We start from the raw sequence: 24,149 nt of genomic DNA on the forward strand, positions 1-24,149 counted from the left end.
TCTCCCTCAGGGTGCATCGATACTTGGTGCAGCTGTGGGCGGTGCAACTCGTGGTTCATCGTACAACAAGGATCGTTGTTTCACTCTCCTGGTGATAGACGATCAGAATACAGACTGGAGCAAGTACTTCCGGGGACGTAGAATTCATGGTGATTACGAGATACGGGTTGAACAGGCCGAGTTCCGGGAGTTGTCTCTGACGGCTAGTGAGGTTGGCGCCAGCGTATCCATGGCTGTCTTCCGTAATGGGACCAAGGTCATCAGGTAAGACATCATCCTCGTTAGGGAGTTGTTTTTCAACCTTGCTCGTGGAATTTTTACGGTTATTTTACACGGATATCGCCAGATGGGTGAGAAAATTCTACGGATTGGGGGGAGAGGGGGGCAATTATGAATTATTCATGGTACTGACGCTGTCAGAGGGGCCTTTGTTGTACGAAATTTCGGGTTAAATGGGTTTGCTCTATGGGGTTTGATATGGCGGCCACTCGTGCGGTGGAAGGGAAAAACCACCCGGGGATTCGGGGTGTCAGTGCTAACCACCGGCTCCAGGGTACGCCATTTCACCTGCGGTGTCACTCATAATTGTCGGAGAAAAATAAATAATTCCAGGAAAAATTACTGCAATCGCATGGGAAATGGTATACCATTAAAAATTATTTCATGAAAATGCGGGAATAATTTTTTTTTCTCCGCGTTTTATTTTCCCGATGATGGGGATTATCGAGGCAACTCCATTGGGAATGTTCAATATCGCAAATTAGAATTGACGTTGGGATAGAATAATTATGTTTATGGACATTGGAAAATCAACAATAGTGCATTTGCTGTGAGAACGTGTCGTTGATATTTCATGACGGGGAATTTCAAATCCAGGGCAAAAAGCGGACATCGGATTCAATTGAATTTTCGATGGATTGACAATTCGTAACAGCAGTTGTCTGGATTTTTCAATTGATTTTTGGTGTGGATTTTTGGTGCGGGGATGAGGTGACAATTAGATGCAGAAAAAAATGAAAAAAAATTGAGAGAGTATACGTTGTATAGCTTTTGGAGAAAAATTTTTCAAATTTTTTTTTCTTTCAATTGCCTTCTCCAATTGAAATATATGGAAAAATCGAGGAAAAAGAGTATCTGGCCAATTGGTATATTCTGGACATAGCGTATAATTTCTTCTGTTTCAGATCTTTCAAGCCCGATTTCGCTCTGGTGCGGCAAAACCTCCGTGACGCCGGGGAAGACAATAGGAACATCCTCCTCGGTCTGATGTACGGCAGCATTCCGAGTGTTAATAATCTCACGGCGATTTACAATTTCCAGGTAAGCCACCGCGAATGATGCTTCATTATCTCGATGCTGAAAATTAATTTGAACGCTGCAGGACAAACCATGGGTATTTGCCCACCTGCTGGGTCTACAGCGCCGTCTCGGCAAGGAGAATTTTCCCCTCATAGATCAGACGTACTATCCGAATCATCGGGAGATGGTGAGTCAACGTTATCTACTTTATTCCATTCTCCCTATGAATAATTTCATTCTCACCCATCATTACTCATGCAAATACCTCGAGAATGCAATTAAAAAATTAAAGTTACGAAAAATTTACAACTTCAAATTTTAATTCATTACAAAAATTGAAAAGAATTATTATAAGTATTCAAATGAAAAAATCAATTCAGTTCCTGTTCCAATTATGGAATGAAAAAGCCTTCATTGACTTTGATTTAATGAACATTTTATTTAATGAATAAATTTTTTTCTCATGTGCGCAAAGCGTGCCCCAAGTGCTAGTACCAATAAAAAAAAATTATTAACGAAAGACGAGTTGATAAAAATCCGTGAAAATTAATTTTAATCATCTCCATTAAATTACAAATATCGGTAAAAATAATGATAATTTAAACAATCTAAAAGATTGATAAAAAATAGAATTGACAACGTGGGAATATAAATATCGTGACACAGTGTATTAAGATAATATTGAAGAAGTGAAAAGAAGCGTTTGTATTCCACACAAAGAGGAAAAACTCAGTTCCTTTTCCAATGTTTTCCCTCTGAGAAGTTCCTTGTACCATTTCTCCCAAGTGGATGGTGGAGGATAGAGGGTGCGAGTGGATATCGGAAATCGAAGGAAAAGTCGGTGGAAAAAGTGCGGAGGGTAGAGAAGAAAAAAAAAATGGAGCAGGGAATCGGTGGCAAATAAAAGAAGTTGGGAGGTGGTTTTCATCAGAGAATAGCGTGCAGCATATCTGAGTCATCCCCAGGGGCGAGTCATTCCCTTCGAGTCCTCAAGCCGCGAAATTCAACACTCCGAGAATTTCCTCCACACGGAATACACCGACAATATCAATAATCAAAGCACCGAGCGTCAATTTTTATCAGTCACTCGGTAATTATCATTTTCATAAACACCCCACGATCATCAATACCTTACGACCTACTCGTTAATGGGTAGAATAATTTAAATACTCAATATACATCGAAAATAATAATCAAAAAAAACTTAAATATTTACAGTGCGAAGAAGCTGAGCTTTCTATCGCAGAAATACTTGTAGCCATCACGCCCTATCTCTCTAAATAATCCAACTCTCTCTAATCAGATATAAATACTTTTCGTCTACGTATACTTGTCTAATTACCATCGTTACTTGCTCACCGCCTCAAAAATATCAAAAAATCAATCCTCATATAGACACTCCACCGCAAAAGCACGTGTTAAAAAATTTCATTGAAAAACTGAACTTTCTCTAAGAAATCCCACTGGAAATTCTATTTCCACATGAAGAAATTTATCGTATTTTATATCTCTAGAAAATGACAAATTCGCGATATTTTTGAGGTATTTAAAATAGAGATTGAAATGTTTTGGTAAAAATGAAGAGAATTCTTGAGAGAAAGCATCAGTGAGGTTTTTCCACAGATTTTTTTTTGGGTTTAAATGATGTCGTTAAATATAATAGAGGTCTTAACCGAAAAGTCTGAAAATCGGTGAGACATTACGGCTCTCTGGCGAGTTGCTGTTCCCTGTCCCGTTGATGTTTAACAACGCACTTTTTATATGCAACTGAGGGAACCCATGAGCAACCAGCGGGTCCCATCATGCATATGCCATATCTCTCTTGGCAGTCTGAGGGTCCGGGTGCACTCTCCCACAGACATCCTTTACCACCAGTAGAATTGAAGACGGCGCCTTTGTTCCACCATTGGGTATACAAGATCTAAAGACGACCAGAGACAAAGCCAAAGTTTTTGTTTTATCATTCGAGTGATTTTCATTAGGAAAATGGGGGATTAAAGGGGCAGTAATGGTGTCGAGTTGAAGGTGATAAAAGAAAGTCGTTAAGACTGGAATTATGGGGAAATTGTGGAAGAACAAGTTGTCCTGATGGATGACCAAAGCAATTGCCAATCCAGTGAAACAAGTCCACATGAAAATAAATTCCTCTTAATCCAGTTGTCACAAATATTGCTGAAAAACTCACGTCACGACTTCACTACTCAATTGATATTGCAATCAGGAATTAATCTGTGAAAATGTTTTTCTTTGTGGTGAAGTTACAGGCGATAATCGATTTTAATCAGTTGACTGGTGCATGAAAGTTGGTAGAGTCGATTAAAATGTCAGATGAGATGGGTAAATTTGATGAGTATAAATTATGGAAAGTTGTAGTCGATGATGTACTCACGTGGCAGACACAGCCGTGATTGTAAAACTGCCGGAAGCCTTTGCGTTGTCTACCAGTAACTTCGGACCATCGCATCGCCAGGTTGCAAAGTGAGATATGGGGCTTTGGACCGTTCATCCTACCACCAACAACCCAAGTTTCCCCAGGTTCCATGTTCACACGTCCACACAGACTGTCCATCGACGGTGTCCATAGCATTAGGTGTTGCTTCAAAGCGTGTTCTGCTTTCGGAGTGGCCTGATGCATTAAATATTTTTAGAGCTGTTGGGGTCACCCTGCTTTTAAACGATTTTCGGATTAAAGGGATCCCGCAGTGTTGGAGTGAATTTTTTCTCCGAGTCCTCCGAGCCTTGGACAGTGGGATTTGCTTCGGCAAAATCTCGGATTTAGAGGTATTTTACACTCCCAGAGAAATTCTCAGAGTGTCACATCGTATCTCCAGGGTATTGTTTCAATGATGAGGGATAGCTTTAATCATCTTTTATTCCCCTCCTTTTATTCTATTACTTAATTGTAATATTGGCTAGAATAATCATCGAAAAAATGGAGTCAATGAGATAAACAATGCGCATCCCACATTGCGAAAAGCTCAATACAATTGAGCTTTGTAGTCATTCCATAGCGATTTGAAAGCAATCTCGTTTGGTCTCATGGGAGTGAGTGGAGTACTCTCGTGCTGGTGATAAATTCCAATGGTCCCATCGGTGGTACCCGTATCGAAACCAAATGGGAACACACGACCATGGGTACACCAACAACTTTCACGAGACGGCACTCAAACGTTAAAGGAGAAGGTGCCCATGTACATATAATGCATCTGATAACCAATGAACGGAAGTTACTGGACAGCCTCCCAATATGTATTGAGGACATGATGCCATGTTTGAAGAGGTTCACCACAGTCTGATTGCAATCATTGGAGAGAATTCTACTTTGAATGGAGTTGTATTCAACACTGTTTCTCAACATATCAAGATGTCCCAGTTGGTAGAGACTCTCAAGAGAAGATCAGGTTATTCCCATTGCTTTTGAATTAGCGGGAGAAATTCCGCGAAAACTCTCTTCTTTTCTTATTTGTACGGAGAGAAATTCGTAGGGAAATATATTGTGACGCGGGAGGGACAGAGAGGGATAGAACCCATGTGCTGGAAAATTGCCATATTTTTATTTACCTTGAAAATTCTGTGGAGCTTGAACTTATAGGCGGCCTCGTGATCACTGATCTCCACGAATTTCTTGATCCTCACCACAGCGACTGCAATAGACCGAAGAAATGGAATTTAATAATTGATGCCAGCGATATCCTTCATCTCTGGAAAATTACACATTACAAAGTCCCCCTGCGTATTTCTTTCAGCTCCAAGGAAATGGAGGAGTTTACGGAGAAAAGAAATATCCTTCCGGAGATAGTAATCTCCGGTTCCAGGAAAAGCTCTTGAGAGTAGTAGATGGGTAAAAAAAAAAAAGAAAATTCACCGTCTAGTTTTTCCAATGATTTTGTTTCTTTACTCTCTTTGGGCTTCGAGTTTTTCCAACTGGAAATGTATTTGTTTTGGGTTGTTACATGAATGTTTGGACTCGGTGAGAGGTAATAAATTCAACGATGGAGTTGGAAAGCAATTTACGGTCAGCGAATTCAGAGTGATAATTAGTCGATTCGGTGAGAATTTCTTGGTGGATGTTCTCGGTGCATTGTAGCAGTTTAATTGGGAAAATATCTTTGGAATTAGTTTGGTATTTTTAACGGTGGATGCAGCAATTGTTCAGAGCTAATATTGAGTTAGAATTATTTGTTTGTGAGATGGTTAGGGGAATGCGGTGCACTTTCGCTGAAATATTCTGATAACGATCGGCTTTCACCAATGAAACCGAATCCCAATTTCCGGTCAGTGATTCGGAACGATAATGACCCACTGATCCCAGAATATTCCACTTTTCTGTTAATTCAATTATCGAATTTTCCTAGTATTGCAAACAATGGCCTCGTGAATTATACAATAGTCTGGGAATTACCACATTAGTTAATTTTAGTGACACGAGGAGTCATGGTCGTACCAAGGAAATTCATTCATGACCTCCAGAGAGTCAGCAAACACTTATGAACCTCGAGGCTCATAATTCAAGGACTCAACACCGTGAAAAAGGACTCTTGTGTCTTTTAATTTTTTACTCGTACCCGAGAGAACGATGAGGGCATAAGAGGCTTTTACGAGAACAATTGGGTCGTGGTGGGGAATTATTATTTCCAAATCATAAAGAAGAGCAATTGAAAAAAATATTTACGTTGATACGTAGAAGATAAACGCATCCAATCGTTTACAATTCGTACTTTTTTTTTTTATTACTCATCGAATAGAAAATTACGGTCGTAAAAATCGAATGATTCCATTGCCGTTTTGCTTCAAATTCCCAATATGTATGGAAATGAAAAAAATTGCGGAATAAAATATTGCAACTGCAAATAAAAATTCTCAAACTCCACGGGGTCAGATGAAAATAAAATAAGTGCAATAAAAATGACAATATCTATGAAGACTGAAAAATACGATCGATAAAAAAATTCAATAAACGGTATTGTTTCCCATTTCAAATGAAAATCGTTTAAAAAATTTTTATTTGAAATCTAATTCATTGTCAATCAAAAATAATTTATTGAGAGTTTATTGAATTATTTTAATGTGTCGGCAATCAAGAATATTCTACGGAAATGAATAATCAATGATTCAATCGATAATCTGACCGACTGAATGAGCGATTACTGTCGTAATGAGTAATTATTTGGAAAAATATTCAGTGATTGAATGTGGTATCAATCAACAAGTTGAAATTATTAATTACCTTGTTAATCTACATGAGTCAATGGAGATTAACGACTACCAGGTGATTCGCTACAAACGACAATGAAAAATGAAAAGGCAATGATCGATGCTGATTTGGGAGAGATTTATTCATAAGATTTATTTTCATTACCCCAGTCTGATTGACAAAATTGGGTCTGTGGATGGGACATTGTGCAGGAGCAGCCCTCGGCATCCTCAAACCTGCAGACTGATAAGATTAGAATTATCAGTGAACTCCAAGTTAAACGCCGCATCTGAAAACATAATAATCAGAAAATTATTTCCGAGAATGTCTATTAAATTTTTTTTTTAATACAAAAACATAAATTCTTTCACGTCAATCCCATCGGTAATTTGCGAGAAAAGTATCTAAAATCCTTGAGGAAAACTTTTCACGTGAAATCACTCGAGGGATTGATGAATTTTTAATGTTCAATTGAATTTGTACACGAGCTTCCCATCACGTCATCACTTGACTGCTCGAGTAGATGGACCAATCGGGGACACGAAACATGTGATTGAATATGTAAATTCGGAAACATGCAGTAACATGAGTAAATATTAATTACTCTCGTTGATTCAGCGAGAGTGAGCGCACTGATTTCTCGGGCTGAATGAATATTTATACGCGATCATCTGGGAAGTGAGGGATTTCGGGAGAAAATGGATCGAGATATTCTCGAGGGAGTAAATTGAATATATGGACTTTTTGTCACGGATTTCATAACATCACGCCGGTTTGAAGACCCGACAAATTCGTCGCTCTCACGTTGGATATCCGTGTTAATCCAGCCGAGTTTATTGACGCCAGCTGTTACATTCTCGCATCATCCTAAACATAGACCCATGAGAGTATAAACGAATTGAAAACCTCATGCTCCACTTACAATTCAACCCGGGGAAAATCCAATGCGCTGTCCCATTGATGCGTAACCACGATTTTTGTTTTTTCATTCGTGATAAATTCTATTCACGCAGAGATAGTAGAAAAAAATGAAAATGTCACGGACGATTGAACAGGAATTTTCAAGAGAGTGACATTGAAGTCGATGCAAGATAAAAATTCATACGACTTCCTAGACTGATTCGAATTTCTTGGAATTTTATTCATAAAAATTGATCAACCGATTTTTTTCGAAAAAAATCTCGGTTTCCAACAAAAAAAAATTTCATCACCAATTATTATTATAAAATTGTAAACCCGATAAGAAAAATGGGAAATAACATTCCGGAGAATAATGAATCCTCAATGGCGATAAAATTTTCCGTGATTGTGAAAATTTTCCAGGTAATTTTGTACTGGAGCAAGTGATAAAAAAGTTGGCGATCCAGAAAAGGTAGAGATAGCGTGAATTTTCCGTGAGGTTTATAATGGTTCTCCATTTGCCCACCGGTTGGCAAGATAAATAACGATAGTTCAGCTATAAATTCAAAGTGATAGACTACGGGAATTCGTGTTCACGTATGAGGGAGGGGAGATACGGTAGGAGAGAAGGAAGATTGAGCCGATCGTTAAAGACGATTGGCCTCAGCATCCGTCTATAAATCGCGAGACTCAAAATGCTGTTTCGTTACCTTGTACACACCTGTGTTGCTGTCTGTGCGTAAATAATAATACGAGATGAGGATCTGGAGTGTGATTATGGCGGTGGTAACCGATAATCATCATTTATTATATGTATATTCATACGGTTTTATCACCTGCTAGTATCGGAGCCTTGAATTATACGCGATAAAGGCAAGTACGTGACGAGTGAAAATTCTTCTCATGATTATTCAGGTTTTTTTTTTTTTTTAATTCTCGGTGGAGAATTCTGAGGCGTTGCGATTAAATCGATGATTTTCGGTGATCATGTGGGACTTAATGGCGTGAAAGACAATTAGGCCGTGGATATTAATGATTCTTTAATGAAATTTAAAAGAATAGGCAAAAAATAATGAAACTCACATTTATCCGATGTCGAGAGCATGACTATTTAAAATTATTCCAATAAATGGAAAAAAAAATGCGTTAAGCCCGCTGCAGAGAAGTTTCTGACACTTTCCAGATTAAATGGAAAAATGTATCAACTTTTATGGTGTTGGTGATAGGACATCGAGAAATATTAAAATTGAAAATAGTTCAGTGAAAAAGTCTTTTACGCGGGAGATTAAATTTTTTTCTACCTTCGTTTTTTTCAAGAGCTGGAGTAATCAGATTTTACATGAAAACCGTAAAACACTCGGGCACTCCGTTGAATGATGAATTGTGAGGGTCCACGGACTGGGAGATTTGAGAATGCTTTTCTCATTCAGTTGCGATTTTTCACTTGGCCGCTAACATTTTTCCCCTCTGCCGTCCGGTCCTTTTCATTCTCACCCCACCCGGGGAAATAACTCCTCTGAAAAGTTTTTCCCCGTCATAGAAAAATCTATACCCTCGAATATGCGTCCGGTTATTTTGTTTTCATGGTTGTGGAAGCATGGACTCACGCCAAATGGAAATGGTAAACAGTTTCATACTTTTTTTCAACTGGCGGGTAGTGAATAGACTCCCGGCAAATTTTTTCACTATTCTCGGGAAATGGATTTCAAAACATTGAAACTTGCGGCTGGCAAGTTCTTCTCTGGGCTTACACCATTAAAAAAAAAAGCTAAAAATTTCAGTGGAGTTCAAGGGGAAAACCGGAAATGGGATAAACCTCCGAACAAGAGTCTCCCCCGATCCCCAGAACAATTACCCCAACAATTGAGCAATCACGAGAGCCGGAAATTGCAGCAAACCATCGGCCGAAAGTCGCCAAATGAAAACACCTCGGGAATCAAATTCCAGGGCGGAAATCCCGCGAAAGGCCGCAATTACACCGAAATAAAATGTCCCAGAAGCAGCTTTTATCGTCCACCGAAGTGAATTTCCTCCAGCCAACTCAGTACCCGCAATTCCTTGTCCAAACGTTCAAGACAAGGAAAAGAGAAAGATAGAGTGGGTGGAGAACTGAGTGTTATCATCGAAGAATAATTCCCAGTATCGATTTCACGACTTCACGCAAGGGAAATCCCACTATTTTCCCTCTGCACTTATCTTCTTCCTCAATACTTCACCCCATGATAAAGAATTTAAGTATTTCACGGTGAGTGAATAGCAGGTGAGTCCCGTGGTCATCTCACCGTGAAACTCACACCCAAGATGAACATTTGGGGAGTTGTAATCCAAATAAGGGTCTACCGTTGCGCCACAGTATGTCAGAGCTTATCTTTATTACACGTTCGTTCACAGTCTGGTATTATTGGACTGCCGTCGGATGCTGTTATTTTCACCTCAACTTTTATTTATTTTACTTTTTTTTTTCCACCTCTCGTTCGGTTTTTATTCATCCGCGTGTTTTTTTACAACTCTCTTCTCTCTTTAGCCCCTACGGTTTTTTTTAATAATAGAGTGGTGTCTCGCTTGCTGCACACCTGGGAGTGCAAAATTACAGGAGCAATCGAGTCCCTGGTGGGCTCCAGCCTGAGCGTGACGAACGTAACATGCTTTATCGGCTTGCAATTCTCTGGTATTGCTGGAGGTTACATTGACCGTATGATGTTCTTCTAGGCCACCGTTTTGCCCATTTTAATGTCCAAAATGGCCGGACAAATGATGATTTCATTGACGTGAAAAAAATTCCCCGGTAGAATTGTTGATGGAGGTAGAGGAACTCGTCGATGCGTCACGACAAGACACTGGGAGTGGAGTTTGTACGATGGGTTGTAATGTTTGTCTAAACATTTTCAAGCACACATGCCAAACGTTTGTCATCGCCAATGGGCGAATTGAAAATATAAATGAGCGCACCGAGTGCTCATGTTGAGGTGATATCACTGGCCAACTTTGTCCATGTACCCAACGGTTTTTTATTGGCGATGCATTTCACGTCGCTAAGTGTATGTGCACACAGACAATACATAAGCATTCCACGGAGTCCAATGCGTATCGATTAGCGGAGATACGTTACGGTATCGATTGGATCGAATTTCTCGCATTGTCTTCAGAGGATGGATCTATCATTTTTTACCTGCCCTCATTGCGTAACATAAACCTTCATCCTAAAAATCAAACTCCTCCCAAATAGATTTATAATATTATAATATTTATATAAAATAAATTGGGTCAGTCGGTGAATTATTAATTCCCAAAAATCCATTGCGATTAAAATTGAATCGGAAAAGGGAAAGGGAAAATAGCGCGGTTTTAAGGGGAAAATTTTTAATTGTGTCATACAGGAAATTGTGGAAAATTCGTGAAATGATATTTTTATCAATTACCCTTGGTCTGAACTTGGCCTGGTCGTCTGTGCCGTCAACGCGGGTGCGTTAAATTTATGGTGATTTTCCTGTAGCATTTAGTCCGGAGGTAGCGCATGCCGCATGACTGCACAAAGGAAAAGATCCCCGGAATGAAGAAGACAAATCGAAAAATAAAAATTGGGATGGGTAACATTCAAAAGAGGACGCTACTCGGGATGATCTTGCAAGGGGATTTCATGGGGTGTTGAGCATGAATGACGCAGGTGAAATTGCTTTGCATAAAAAGCCTCGAGTTCGAATGCATCTGAAGTGAGTGCATCCTCGGTTATATCGCCAGTCGAGAAATATCATCGCACTGCATCAAATTTCAGCAATATCCAAGCCATGTTTCGCATTTCTGCACACATCCGTGGACCATGTATATTACTCATTATTTTTTTAATAATTTTTCCACATGACTCCCTGTTTAAAAATTGCAATTGTCAATTCATAATCAACGAATGAATTAATTTCGTGAAAATTCTGGTAATCGTCAAATCCGGAAATGAATAATCTTTCGATTTTCAATACCGGTGGATGGGAAGTAAATTAAGAAAATAAAAAGGGCTAGGCATTACGCTCCCCAGAGCTCATATTTATGCTAATGTAATGACTAGAATCTCGGAATGACGAACAACAACCTGCACCTGCGTTACCCACAAGTAATTTTTTACTCGTCGTGGGTTAAAAAAAAAACCTGGGTAAAGAAAATAAACGCTACGTTGACGTATTTTTCTTTTTTGTTGACTGACAGAACAATGAACCATTGTGAGCGATTTTAATAAACGCGAGAAAGAATTTCCGTTAGTGACAAGTGAAGTTTTAACGCTGGGAGAGAAGAAAAAAACGGAATATAAAGAGTTGACGGGATGAGTGGTACATTTGTCGAGTTGAGTTGCGGTGGAAAACTCGAGCGAATGACCAAGGTGACCAGCTCAACACGTGACAACGTGAAATTTATCACTCGGTGGAGAATGACGAGTAGATAATTGTGTTTTTTCGGTTGACAAGTGCTATTTTTCACTCATCGTGCGAATTAAAAATTATTACACACCTTTCGTTGTAAAAATAACCCACTGTTGAAAATTCCATGAAATCACAAAGTCATCAGAATTTTTAATTCTGACTCTGAATCCAATTGCAATTAAAATTGCAATTTCTTTTTCTTTTTCATTAACCTGCATTATTCAAAACAATTGAATCTTTCATGTTGAGGATTTAAGAAAATTCCGGGAAATTATTGCTTGATTTTTCAACCGAAAAATTGACCGATCCCCGAATAAAGAATTCTCCAGAAATTTTAATGTCGCCAAAAATTATCAATTTTTTTATTTGTCATTTCAAGAATAATTCTGAAAAATGGTGTGAATTCGTGAATAAATAGGCATTGGCCGAAATTTGAGTTCTCTAATTTGCTGAATGGTATTATTTCCAGTGATTTGATCGAGTGGTGTTCAATTACACGTTAATACACTCCGAGGCCATAAATTCGCTCCCCTATCTAATCAAGAATCGGCAGAATCTGAAATTCAAACGAGTTCCACGAGGTGTGAACATATTAGAGTTTACGAGTATCCAATCAGGACATGAATTCCAGCTGGGATCACCCCGGGAATAAAAACCCAAGTGACCACGTGCTGCACTCACCACTGACCATATCTCCAGGATTATTACCTAATTATCAATTAGCCCCGGGGCGAGACTCGACACCATTAACGATCACCTCTAAGAAAAATGGGTGTTCCCAGAATAACTTAGCAATCGAAGAAAATTAAATTTATTACCCATGTCGTGCCATAAATTGTCGCAAATTATTTCCTCAATCGAGTGTTTCATTTATACGTTATCACTAATACAATTGAGAGGTAAATTTGCAGGGTCCAATTGAAATGTTAATTCTCCAGATCGCCAATGTGAGATATCGAATGTTAATCTCTCTCGTTTTATTTTCTGCGAGGCGAGTGCGGCATGTAAGTGCATCTAGTAATTATCACTTGATACGGAAAATAACGTTTATCGGCTTACGACGCATATTCACCTGTTCCGGCGATTTTAATTGAATTGCAACTATCAAGATTATTCAAGTACTAATTTGTCATTGAAAGTGGGCGAGAAAAACTCCACGTATTCATTCCACAATAAATAATCATCGATATTAATCGATTGAAATTGAAATAAAGAGAACAAAACACAATGTGCGAAATTGAATTATCAGCAATTGATCGGCGCACGATTGTATTCTCTTCTCGGAATCATCCGGAACAGATCAATGTCACTGGTACTTAAACCGTGGATACTGCTGTTGGACTTTATAAAAAGTTACGTCAGAAAATTTTAATCGCACTCTCGGGTTTCCATTTATGAACAAAATTCGCGGAGACACCGCGAAACAGTGAAAGCCCGAAGAAATTCTATTTCAAGAGTTGCGGATGTTCAGCAACTTGTGAAGTTTCCGCAGTGATAATAGTAACGGCCTCGGTGTTAAATCGCAATGATCGTTGAATTGCAACTGTGACATCACACGCGATAATATCACACCGGGCGTCTGAGATATTTTCATGTGGACTCATTCCCGTCCCTATCTCAATGGTTTTGCTAATTTAATTGCGCAACTGATAAAAATTAACTCCAACTATCAAAACCATCTCACTCCCATTCTCCCCCATGGATTTATCAATTAATTATCAAATACTCCTGTGAATGAAAAAAAAAAAATACACCGAGTGTTTCACGCTCGATTTATCTTCCACTTTTATATTCCATCCAGAGAAAATACAAATATACCCTAGATCATCGTATCCCCCGTAAAATGCGTTTACGGGTGAACAGAACGTGCGAATGAGACCATCAAAATCCACACTCGCTGCGATAATTTCCCCGATAAAAAAAAAAAACCACCCACAACACAATCTCCCGATCGCATCAGCCATCACTGCATCTCGAATATCGCGTTAGCATTACAAGCGCAAATTTCTCATTTGCACGTGTATATCAACACACGAGTCATGAAGAACGCGTGAGTAAACACCTGTGGGTGCAATTGACAATTGACACATGCATGAAGACTCCTAATGTCAGGCGATGGCACCATTTCCGATAAATCAATTTCACCGGCATTCACATAGTGAACGATGTGATCGCGTTATCCAACTACATGCTCGTAACGATATTCAATTTTCACTGTAAGAGTGCATGGCTAGATCAATACGCAATAATCATAATAAAAATAATGATCAATGGAATTTCACTCACTTTGAAATGCCCGAATGCAGGAATGTAATCCAAAAAGACCAATGAGTAGCACAACAAGGCGATTATATCACAGAATATGTAATAATGAATATGTATGACTCGTCAGGTGGGTAATGCCACTGAGACGCGCGTCAAAGCAAGACTGGCCCAGTTCCATCGTATTACCAGTGCTATTATATTCCGGGCCAGCATCCCCGTCTCCCTCAACCAATTGCGTGCACAATCCCACTTCTCTCCTTTCTTAACCACTCTTTCATACACATGAGTAAGTCACCACACACTAGCTCATACACACCTCCAAGATCGTCTGCACTGACAACGAAAAATCTCGTACATTGATTTATTTGGCACAAGCACAATTTTTATTCAACGAGCATTTGGGACACACACATGCGTTCCATATATCAAATTTATGGCAATATATTTGATATATTCAATGTAACATCTGAAATTTCTGTTTGAAAAAAGGAATATTTTTTAAAATTATAATTAGAACCATTTTTATATGCTATGGCCATCAGTAAATTTACTTGACAAAAGTAATTATTATTGTCAGCGCGCGTTCTCTTCTTTCCATCATTTTTTGTGAATAAACATTTTTTTTATCGGAAAAATTGGAAAAACTGAACGAACAGAATTTTTCATTTTTGGATGGAAATTTCATCTGATGGTGTGCTTTACTTTTTTTATAGGAGAATGGGAGTTTTATATTTGTTGTGCGTAGAATATGTTTTTTGCCCGGGGGAGGAGATGAGATGAGGGAGAGAAAAAAAAACTGAGTGGATCGCAATGATTTAATGAATAGATTTGATGCTTTTCACTGACTATTTGTTCTGGTGAATGAGGCACTTGAGTGTTTATGCGCTTGAGGTCTGGAATTATACGCGTCCTCAACTCCGGTGGTCGACTCGTATTCATACCGATAATCACTGGGTTTGGGGGTCTAGGAGGCTGTGGGATCGGCGGTTGGAATTAAAAAATCGATTGTCAAAAAAAAAAAATCCCACTCTGTAGCAATCGATGTTGACACTCCACATCAGACCCATTTCCCAACTATTATTTTTTAAATTTCTTGCCGATTTTCACATGAACGAAAAAAATTCGATATTCGAAAAATGAATCAGGACTTTTTTCATGAGAAAGTCGAATAAGTCGATAATTGGCGGATGATCTTTAGATCGATTAGATCTTTGACCGATTAGAGATGTGACGAATGAAGTAAATGGGTGAATATAAGTAATTTAAATCTGGTATTCGATCAGTATCGATCATCTCATCCCTCCATTGATCCCTCAGGCATTTAACTGTTGAATGGGGGCTATAGGGCTGTGGCATGCCACACGTCAGTCACAATCGACCTCCACATCCGTTCGATTGAGGGCTTCGTGAATTTTTATTTTGTTTGTGCATTTCGCATTTCTGCGATCAATGGGGATTTTCGGGGAGAGAGGAAGAGTTATTGGTATGAGTCATTGGCCTGTGGAATTTTCCGATTGTCGAGCGCTCGTCGGTCATAAAACGCAGGGTTTTATTGGGGGAAATTACGAAAGTTATTGATGATTCACTTGAGTCCAGAACAGAAGCTCAATAATTTCACGCCAATGATTTCGCTGATATCGGAAATCCCCGAAGTATTGAATTACGGGTTACCATTCACTAATTCTCGACAACTACTGATTTATTCCAGCTGATTAATTTTTATTTAATAAATTCTCTTGACATTTAACAAAATGTGATTTATTAAATCTTTCTTTAGCATTTAGATTATAAATTCTACTCACATCGATTTAATTCAATGATTAAATAAGAAAAATGAGTAAAAGTACACGCGCATCCTGGGGGGTCTTAATTAAAGTCTGATGGGCTGGGACACACCTTCGAGTGCATTCGCAACCGACGGAAAAATTCGTGAAGTCAACATAAAACACAGCGATAAAACTTCTCCAGGTGTTATCGCAGTGAAATAAAAATAGTCAATTATTAATAGGAAAATGGGTTGAAAGGGCAGTGAAGCTGCGACGAGAAAAATCGATAACAAATCCGCGTAGAAGGGAAGGGTTGGATTTAATTTATGGATTGCACATAAAAATGGCAGTGGTCTCGCACTCTGGGAGGTCGTAATTAAAGTCTGATGGATTTAGAAGAATATATCTGTGAAGTAGGGAAAAGTAGGCAGAGGGAAGCCATAACACCGTCATGTTGCCCAAGGGGAAAATCGATATTTCGTTTCTAAAACAGGAACAGAGCCCCTGGGGTTTATGATCCACGTACGGTGTCCAACAGCTATTGCAGAGGTGAAATCACACTCTGGCACTGCAACGTGTGGGCGACTCTTTTGATGCGTTCGTTTGACCAAATGGTACACGAATTTTCGGATTGACGCACGCTACGAATATCACGTCGTGACCTCATCTCACTTCCATTAGTGTTTCGTTTGGTTCGTTGGCACAACTCCCCATCGACTGCTTTTCGTCGACAAAATGTTTTTCACTTTTTTTTTTGGCCCCCCTCCCGACCTTCCTCCACCCCGCCCCCTCCGAGGAAAGCTTTGATGCATTGACATTCCCCGGATTTTTCATTTTCTTTATGAATGCGTTTATTTGGGTATCGCTTCGGGGGAAATTTAATTAGAATGCCTCGGAGATTCTTTGATGTGGCACTTTGTTCTCCGATATTTTTTTTTTATCGTTCAGTTTTGTCGAGTGTTTGGGCGTTATGAGGGTGAGACTCCGTTTCAGGGGTTTAATTTTTTTTTACTCAATCGGAGGAGTTGAAGGGGAATTTTTCGAGGCAGAATTAGGTGATAATTAGAGTAGCTCGGAATCAGGTTTGAAGGTGACAGCTCGGAATTTTAGTCAATAATAATATTACGCGAATTCGTTGCAAATAATTGTGATAGAATAAATTTCACTCACGCGTGTTTCCCCAATCTGGCAAAAAACGTTTTCCCCCATCAATGTGAATCGTACTATTCTCATGAATGAGATAGTTCATCTCTGACTCATCCCTGAATATGTTGTGAACCGTTGAATCTCCAGCTAGATCACATGGGACTGAAAAATGCGTGGGGAGTTTAAAATAGTGGAATGCGAACAGAGTTTGATTCACGACCTCGAGATACACACCTAATAACACATGTAAATAAATTCCCGAGGGCTTTAAAATCGCCGGCGAGGGACTTTTAAAAGTTTACAAGTCTCCAAAAGAGAATGACATTAAACGCCTCTTTTTTTTCCCACAGTTATCAACTCTTTTCACCGTTTCATTGCTGAGAATCGATGAATAAATGCGTCTCTTAAAACGTAAAGACCATAAAAAACTTTTGATTACCATTAAAATTCCGGAAAATTTGAATTATCTCATCATTCCAAGTCTCAAAATATTCATTCGAAAAAATAATGAAAATAAAGACGATTGGAGCACATTTATTTATCCCCCATAACTGGAAAAATACGCAGTCAATATTATTGATGTAATGTTTCAATGGATTCGAAAAACCGAAATTATCTTTCGAATTTCATCTCCGAATTTCGTTTTTGCGGAATGAATGGGAGAGTCGGTAAAGAGTCGGAAAATCGGGTAAATGACTGGCGTAAAGAATGAAATAGCAATGGCCATTGGAATGGCAATGATGAATAATTAAAAGCGGCACATAACGAAATATCCATTTTCCATGGTTTATTACGGTTTATTACAGATGCGGTTTATAGATGCGCCGAGCTCGGCGAAACACAACGACTCTGTGGTTATAAATTTTAATACCAAGTACTGTAACTGCACAGTCTAAAGAACCTCGTTATTCACATTCTTTCCTTTATTTTCTTGGTAATTCTGGAGCAGTGATGAAGAGCTAGAGATAGCACCGAGGAATTCATACGGATTATTTCGCGGATAACCGGCGAACCGGTGGTTGCAGAGGAAAACCCCGTAAAAATTCGGTGAAAAAAAAAAATAGCGTGATGTTTCTCAATTAAATCAAGTGTTCCTGCGATGGGTAAAAAAAATGTCGAGCACCCAGGGAATTCACGGCGTTTCCACAAAACGCCTGCATGACGTAACGGGAGAAACCGCAGAAGTTCCTCTGCCTCGTTTATTTCGTAATCTCCGTCTCTCGTATTTCTTCCTCTCATATTCACTCCGAAGAAGAAATAAACCATTAAACACGGGGAGGAGAACCCCGTGGATTATTTGCGGTCTTTACTGAGATGATTTTGGCACGGAGACGGATATTTATTTTTCTGTCCTCATTACTATTCCTATTTTCATTCCTTCCGCTGCTTCATTTCACGATCGAATCGACCTCGGCCTTGGCAAACAAACGTCATCATGTCAGTGGGAATGCTGATTCGAGATATAATCTTAAAGGTGAAATAAATATTTTCCAGGTCTGCGGGGAATAAATCACGGGAAAAAATATACTTGAATCAAGAAAGTTTTATCATTCTTCCAGAGTTTTTACAACTCGAATTCCGATGCTTTCTTCACTGCACTCGCCGTTCTGTTTTTTTTTTTTTTTCAAAATAAATTTATAAACAACTCGAAAAACCAGAAGATATCGGTGATAATTTTTGCATAAACTACTGAAAAAAAAAACGATATTCATGTGAGATAATAAAAAATATGGAGAAATTTCTCCAGAAATTCCGGTAATTCTGTGGGAAAATTAATTCAAGCTGGGGGAAGGACCCTGAAGTTTTCTTGAAATGCAAATTTATGCTCTTGAACTTCATCGGAATGACGCAGTTCAGACGAAAATAATACGTAACCGTAGATAACCGGAGGATCAAGATGCAGAGAAAATTGGAGCGTAACAAATTTACGGTTGACCAACGCTGGAATCGTTGGAATGGAATTTGGCACGAATGTTCAGCACGTACCTTCAATTCGTGGCGTTGAATCGTCAAAAACTTTTGTGGGCTGTCACTGCGGTAGATGTGTGCAACGAACCACTGGCACAGGAATTGCTCCAACGTATTAGCGTGAGTGAGTCTTCGAGTTTGCCGAAAACTTTTCACCCAGGAACGATAACGAGAAAGCTATTAGCCCTGGGGTGTAATTAAGTTGAGAGGAATCGGTAGATTGTAATTGGCCTGATGGGCCTGATGTCCAGGAAAGTGGCGTGCGTCACACGCCAAAATCAAAAAATTTGCCAAATCAAAATCCCCAATCCCTATAAAAAAAAAATAATAATACCCCTCAACAAATAGAAAAAAATTACGAGTATTACAAATAATTAAAGCCCTTTTTAATTAACCAAGTTGGTAATGAAAAATCTTGGAATCTACGGTTGGGTCCAGTAAAAACGGTTGTAAAAGCACTTGGATATTCGTAATTTCCATCAGCTTGAGATGATTAAAATCGCTAATCCCGGAATTTTCCTCCAGCAAGTCACGTACAGGGTTTGAAATAAAATAACGCATACATTTATTCAGTATTATGTACCCAGAGAAGGCAGGAAGAGTGGAGTGAGACTAAATCTACACTTTACTCTTCAGACTCTCTGTGTGGCGCCATAGAGTGCTTTCCACATGGGTATTAACCAACGGTAATATCACGTAAATGTAATATTATACACGAATCCCATAGCGTTGGTGACTACATGGGATGACACTGACATTAATGCGTGAAATCGCCGGCAAGACGAAATAAGAGGAGAGCTGATCGATTTATTCGCTGTGACGTGAGTTTCACCGATGGGAAATTATCATCAGACGAGTGTTTTCATTCGTAAATACTCGTATGCATTTGTAAATAAAGAATGTTAAAAGCCAAACGAGCAAGCGCAAATACAACCAATAAAAAAATAACAGAGGCGCGTAAATTCCAGAAGAGTCGTAACTCTCTCTCAAGCTGTCACCTATCGCCAGTGGGGATTTCATTTTAATGTGCAATTTTTTGCCGGCTCTTGCATCCGGGAATTATAGCAATTATTTGCTATTATTTGTCTATAGATCGGATTAAAGGAGATTTGCAGATGCTGCAAATTGCTGGATTAGCGAAAACTTGGAATTATTCGGTTTGTGGGATTCAGAGAAAGTCCAGGTGGAATTTTGGTATTTTTTTTAGTTGAAATTTCTAGAGTGATTTTCTGACATGTTGTGCATTCAATTATGAGCCCGGATATTCTGGTTGGGGGGAGGAAGAGGTGTCCTTCCCTCGGGTCAGATCGATCATTGCGTCCGTTCGTTGGTAATTTCAGTTGTGAGGGTGTCAGTCATAATCATTTGATATTCTTCACTGTGAACGATGGGTCTGGAGATATTTGCAGAATAATTCCTGTGCTCACAGGCTCTTTCAAAATTTCCGACTGAATTTCCGGCGCAATGGCTAATTATTATAATATCGAATTTTCTCTGGTCTACAATTTTTTGACTATCTTTTATCTTTTTTCGGAGACATGTCAATATTTTATTATTATTCAATACGGATTGTAGAGTGTAGTAAATTGGGAAAAATAATAAAAATATATCGTTGAACGATTATTGAATGGTCTCCACCGAACCGGATGTTTATCAACTAAATATTTTTGTGGTTATTCGCAGTGGTGCACGTGATTTCTGGGTAATGCCATCTAAAAATCCGACGTTCGTGATTCTCGGGGTTATTTGAGTGTAGCACACAAGCCACTTCTGCCAAATAATTTTCACTCGAGTTTCACGTGAATTCTTGGAAAGCCCTCGTAGACGAGCCAAAACTCGGGTATTGCATGTACGAATGAAAAGCGCCGAGACATCCTAGTGAAAATCTTTGGAGAAAGTTTATTGCACACCGACGTACATTTTCGGTGGTGAAGTGCAGGTTTATTCGTCTAGTCTCATATGGAATATGCGTTTGCTCAGTTGCTTTGTGGACAAAATTATTTCACAAATACCAACTATGTAAATTCAACTTCACTCTGTACACTTCACTTGGATTTTCCACATATTACGGTTATAAACACAGAAATGCTTTCTGCAATTTCTATCAGATGAAAGGATTTTGTGAAATCTACAAAATTTTGTCAACTGGAAGTGTTTGTCGTTGGGACAAAAAATGAATTCAGTCGCAGAGTGAAAAAGTGAGATACACATTGCCCAATTTTTCGTTTAAATTGTCGGAAAAGTCTGAAAAGACTTTATCTATCTCTAACTTAATTCACTGCATGATTTTTCGATCAATTAATAATTAATAAAAATATTCAAATGCATTAATATCACTTTATCACTTGGCTGATTGGTGAAAATTCCGGAATAAAATAGATTGACGGCAGAAGCCATGCCCAAATAATTTCTATCAACTGTCGAATGCGCAAAATGAAATAATTAATTAAAATCTCAACATCGGACTGATCAATTTCAATAAAAATACGTGTGTAGTTCATTCGTTTCTCGTTCCACTCGCGTACAAACGCCATCGAATTACGTCCGCTAGAATGAAAACTGTTCCGTACTTTCCACACTTCAAAGTACTCACGATTTTCATTTGGTGAAAAAAATCCGGGGAAATACAATAAAACATCGAGAGAAGAGTAGAATTCTAATGCCGGGGGTGATGAATTTATTTATTGAGAGATGGAATTGTGAAAAAAATTAATAAATCTTCTCTACAGGATAAATTTTGCAATAATTTTTTTTTTGCCCGGTGAGAGAATGGTCCCGATAACACATCCGAGTGTCCGCTAGAATTTTCCGAGGATTCTTTGGTGTATTAGAACCCGTGGATAGAACACTTGGAGCCCATTAAACAGTTGTCTGCCCCTGAAGTACTCAACTACTCGAGGAATATCTCGAATTCCACACTTTGAGCTCTTGTTTTCCCGCAGGAATCCGAGTGGTGCGGTTGCCCACAGAAGCAGAAGTTCAATATTATTCATCTGCATATCCCTCGAATTCCTCGAATCTCATTGATGTTCTGCATGAAGTGCCTCATTAGCCCAATGATAATTAGTGATGCCTTGCATTGGGGCGTACAGAGCGGTGGAATAATAAAAGTCAAAACGAGAATAATAATGAGAGAGTGAAGAGCCGCTGTCGAGAAACGGTGTCACGTGCCTAATAAAAACCATTCGGGGAAAAGCTGTTAAAGTTGATTTTACAAGTCATGATAGCGGAATTCCGAATCCATTTGTAACCGCTAAATAATTTTATGATTTAATCAGTTAAAAATTGACGGAACGTGAGACAAACAATACAGATGCAATTGGATAAATTGATTTTGAGAAGCGGTTTAATATTTCATCAGTACGAGGAAGGAGAGAAGAGACGTAAATATTCGTCGAGTAGTTTTTGCGATAAAAAATTCTAAAGTACCTTTAATGCCCTTTTCCTGAAGTTCTTGATGTCCGGCTGATAAAATCCAATGTGTCACCTACACTCGCGTTATCTGGAGTAATCCAGGTCACAGTAAAAGTTAAATCACAATGAAAATGAAGGATGGGATGAATGAACATTTATTTGGATGCGGAATGGGAAGGAGAAGCGTTCGCGCGCGAGTTTGGAAAAGCAATGGCTAGAGTTGGAGACTGTTGGAGACGTACACTGGAGCGGTTGTTCCCTCACCAGGTTATGCTGACTCCAGGCGGCCGTAACAGCTACACACGATATCTTATTATCGCTCTTTCGTTTCCACTCACATGCCACTCGAGATGACGACCTCCTTGTCTACTGGTCACTCCTTATCTCACACTGTCTCCCTTCCTCCGAGCGGTTCGGCTCGACGCCACGCGTCCAAATCGCTCATCAGAAGCCCGAAGGTCCACTACACCCACGTGCCCCAACAACTTCACAACCGAGTAATCGGAATTATAGGCAGATATTGAAAACCGGTATATCCAACGATCCTCACCCTTCACAACATCCCATCGCTCGTGATCTATGATATTTCGCGCCCATTTTTTATATTCAATTGTTTATGATTTTTTTTATTTGATTATTATTAAAAATTGAAGTGGAGAATGTGCAGAAAGGATTATTATTGTTTAGTTACTATTGAGGATTGATGAATAATAGTTTCATAAATGACTGGAACGTACACCAATCATGTTACACAGCTGAGATACGTGGCGTACATCTGAATAAGATAATTTTGCGCACCTCTGTTGTGACAACACGTTTCTGACATTAGTTCAAGTACGAGTCCATTGTTTGATACACCCTGGGAGGAGAAATAGCGGGTTAATAGTCCCCTAATTGCGAGCATTAAAAAACTCCGTCAAGAATTATTGCGCTCTAGTTTTTTCTCGAGGACCAAGTGGCCAAGAGGCGTTTGTTACCCCCTGATGGGGGTGATTATTCTCATGTTCATTTCCTTGTCACACGGAGAATAATTTGTAGTTAAATTTACCCTGAAGTTGTAAAAAATGCGACGAATAAAAGTGCCTGGGAAAATTTCAATGATTCTTGAATAAAACCTACAATCCCAAGCAAGAGAATCGACGATATGTTCGAAATTAAGTGACTGGAGGATTTAATTTAAAGTGAGAAGACGATCTGCGTCGAGGGACATTGGGGGGATTTTTATGGATATTTAAGACTCAAGCTATTGAAGAGATTTGAGCTCCCAGTACAGTGGTTGTTCAATTCCCTTCAATTAGAGTCGCCAGGAAAAAACGAACGACTATCGGTACTTTCTCGCGTGCAATTGCGCCATGAATCACGTCATGCCTAGACACATTTATAGCGACCAAATACATTTTTGAATCGGTTGAAACACACGGCGCCATGCATTGTACAATCCTGACCTCACTGATAGATTTCATTTGGAAAATGTAAATTTTTACCGAGGCACTATTTTAATCTGCATGCGAGATCAGCCGATGGAATGACGAGAGATAAATGAAGTTGAAATACTTTTTTCACGATTTATCATTTTTTTTTTCGTGCCCCGGCCATTTTTTACCAGATAACCTACCAAATACTTTTTCCTGAATTTTCCAGCGAAATTCCATGCTGTTTCATAATTAAAAATATTGATTACATTATTTTTTTTTACCCGCAAAAACCGTGGCATTATTTAAGGCTGAGATAATAGTTTTCATTCCTCTGGAAGAAGTACTGATTAATTTTTCCAGCGGCAAAATCATAAAC

The 24,149-nt window shown here is 39.0% G+C and overlaps 2 protein-coding genes across 4 annotated transcripts in view; one reads left to right on the forward strand and one right to left on the reverse strand.

Moving 5' to 3' along the window:
* Syn (synapsin) overlaps positions 1–24,149 on the forward strand; it is a 45,490-nt gene that overhangs the window by 9,178 nt on the left and 12,163 nt on the right. Inside the window, exons 4-6 of the mRNA XM_011299268.1 lie at positions 11–264; positions 1,185–1,320; positions 1,382–1,486. Of these exons, the coding sequence (XP_011297570.1) occupies positions 11–264; positions 1,185–1,320; positions 1,382–1,486 (495 nt within the window). The remainder of the gene's footprint in view (positions 1–10; positions 265–1,184; positions 1,321–1,381; positions 1,487–24,149) is intronic.
* On the reverse strand, positions 2,393–22,646 carry Timp (Tissue inhibitor of metalloproteases). 3 transcript variants are annotated; one of them, XM_011299267.1, is made up of 6 exons: positions 14,086–14,234; positions 10,813–10,918; positions 6,659–6,782; positions 4,861–4,943; positions 3,689–3,925; positions 2,393–3,220 (listed from the first exon to the last, which is right to left on the reverse strand). In XM_011299267.1, the coding sequence occupies exons 3-6, from the start codon at positions 6,780–6,782 to the stop codon at positions 2,999–3,001; spliced, it is 666 nt and encodes a 221-aa protein (XP_011297569.1). In that variant the 5' UTR covers positions 10,813–10,918; positions 14,086–14,234; the 3' UTR covers positions 2,393–2,998. The 3 variants fall into 3 exon arrangements, with proteins under 3 accessions (XP_011297569.1, XP_011297568.1, XP_011297567.1); XM_011299266.1 differs by lacking the exons at positions 10,813–10,918; positions 14,086–14,234 and adding an exon at positions 22,374–22,646; XM_011299265.1 differs by lacking the exon at positions 10,813–10,918.

The sequence above is a fragment of the Fopius arisanus genome, unplaced genomic scaffold, assembly GCF_000806365.1.
Source record: "Fopius arisanus strain USDA-PBARC FA_bdor unplaced genomic scaffold, ASM80636v1 scaffold00014, whole genome shotgun sequence".
NCBI classification, from domain to species: domain Eukaryota; kingdom Metazoa; phylum Arthropoda; class Insecta; order Hymenoptera; family Braconidae; genus Fopius; species Fopius arisanus.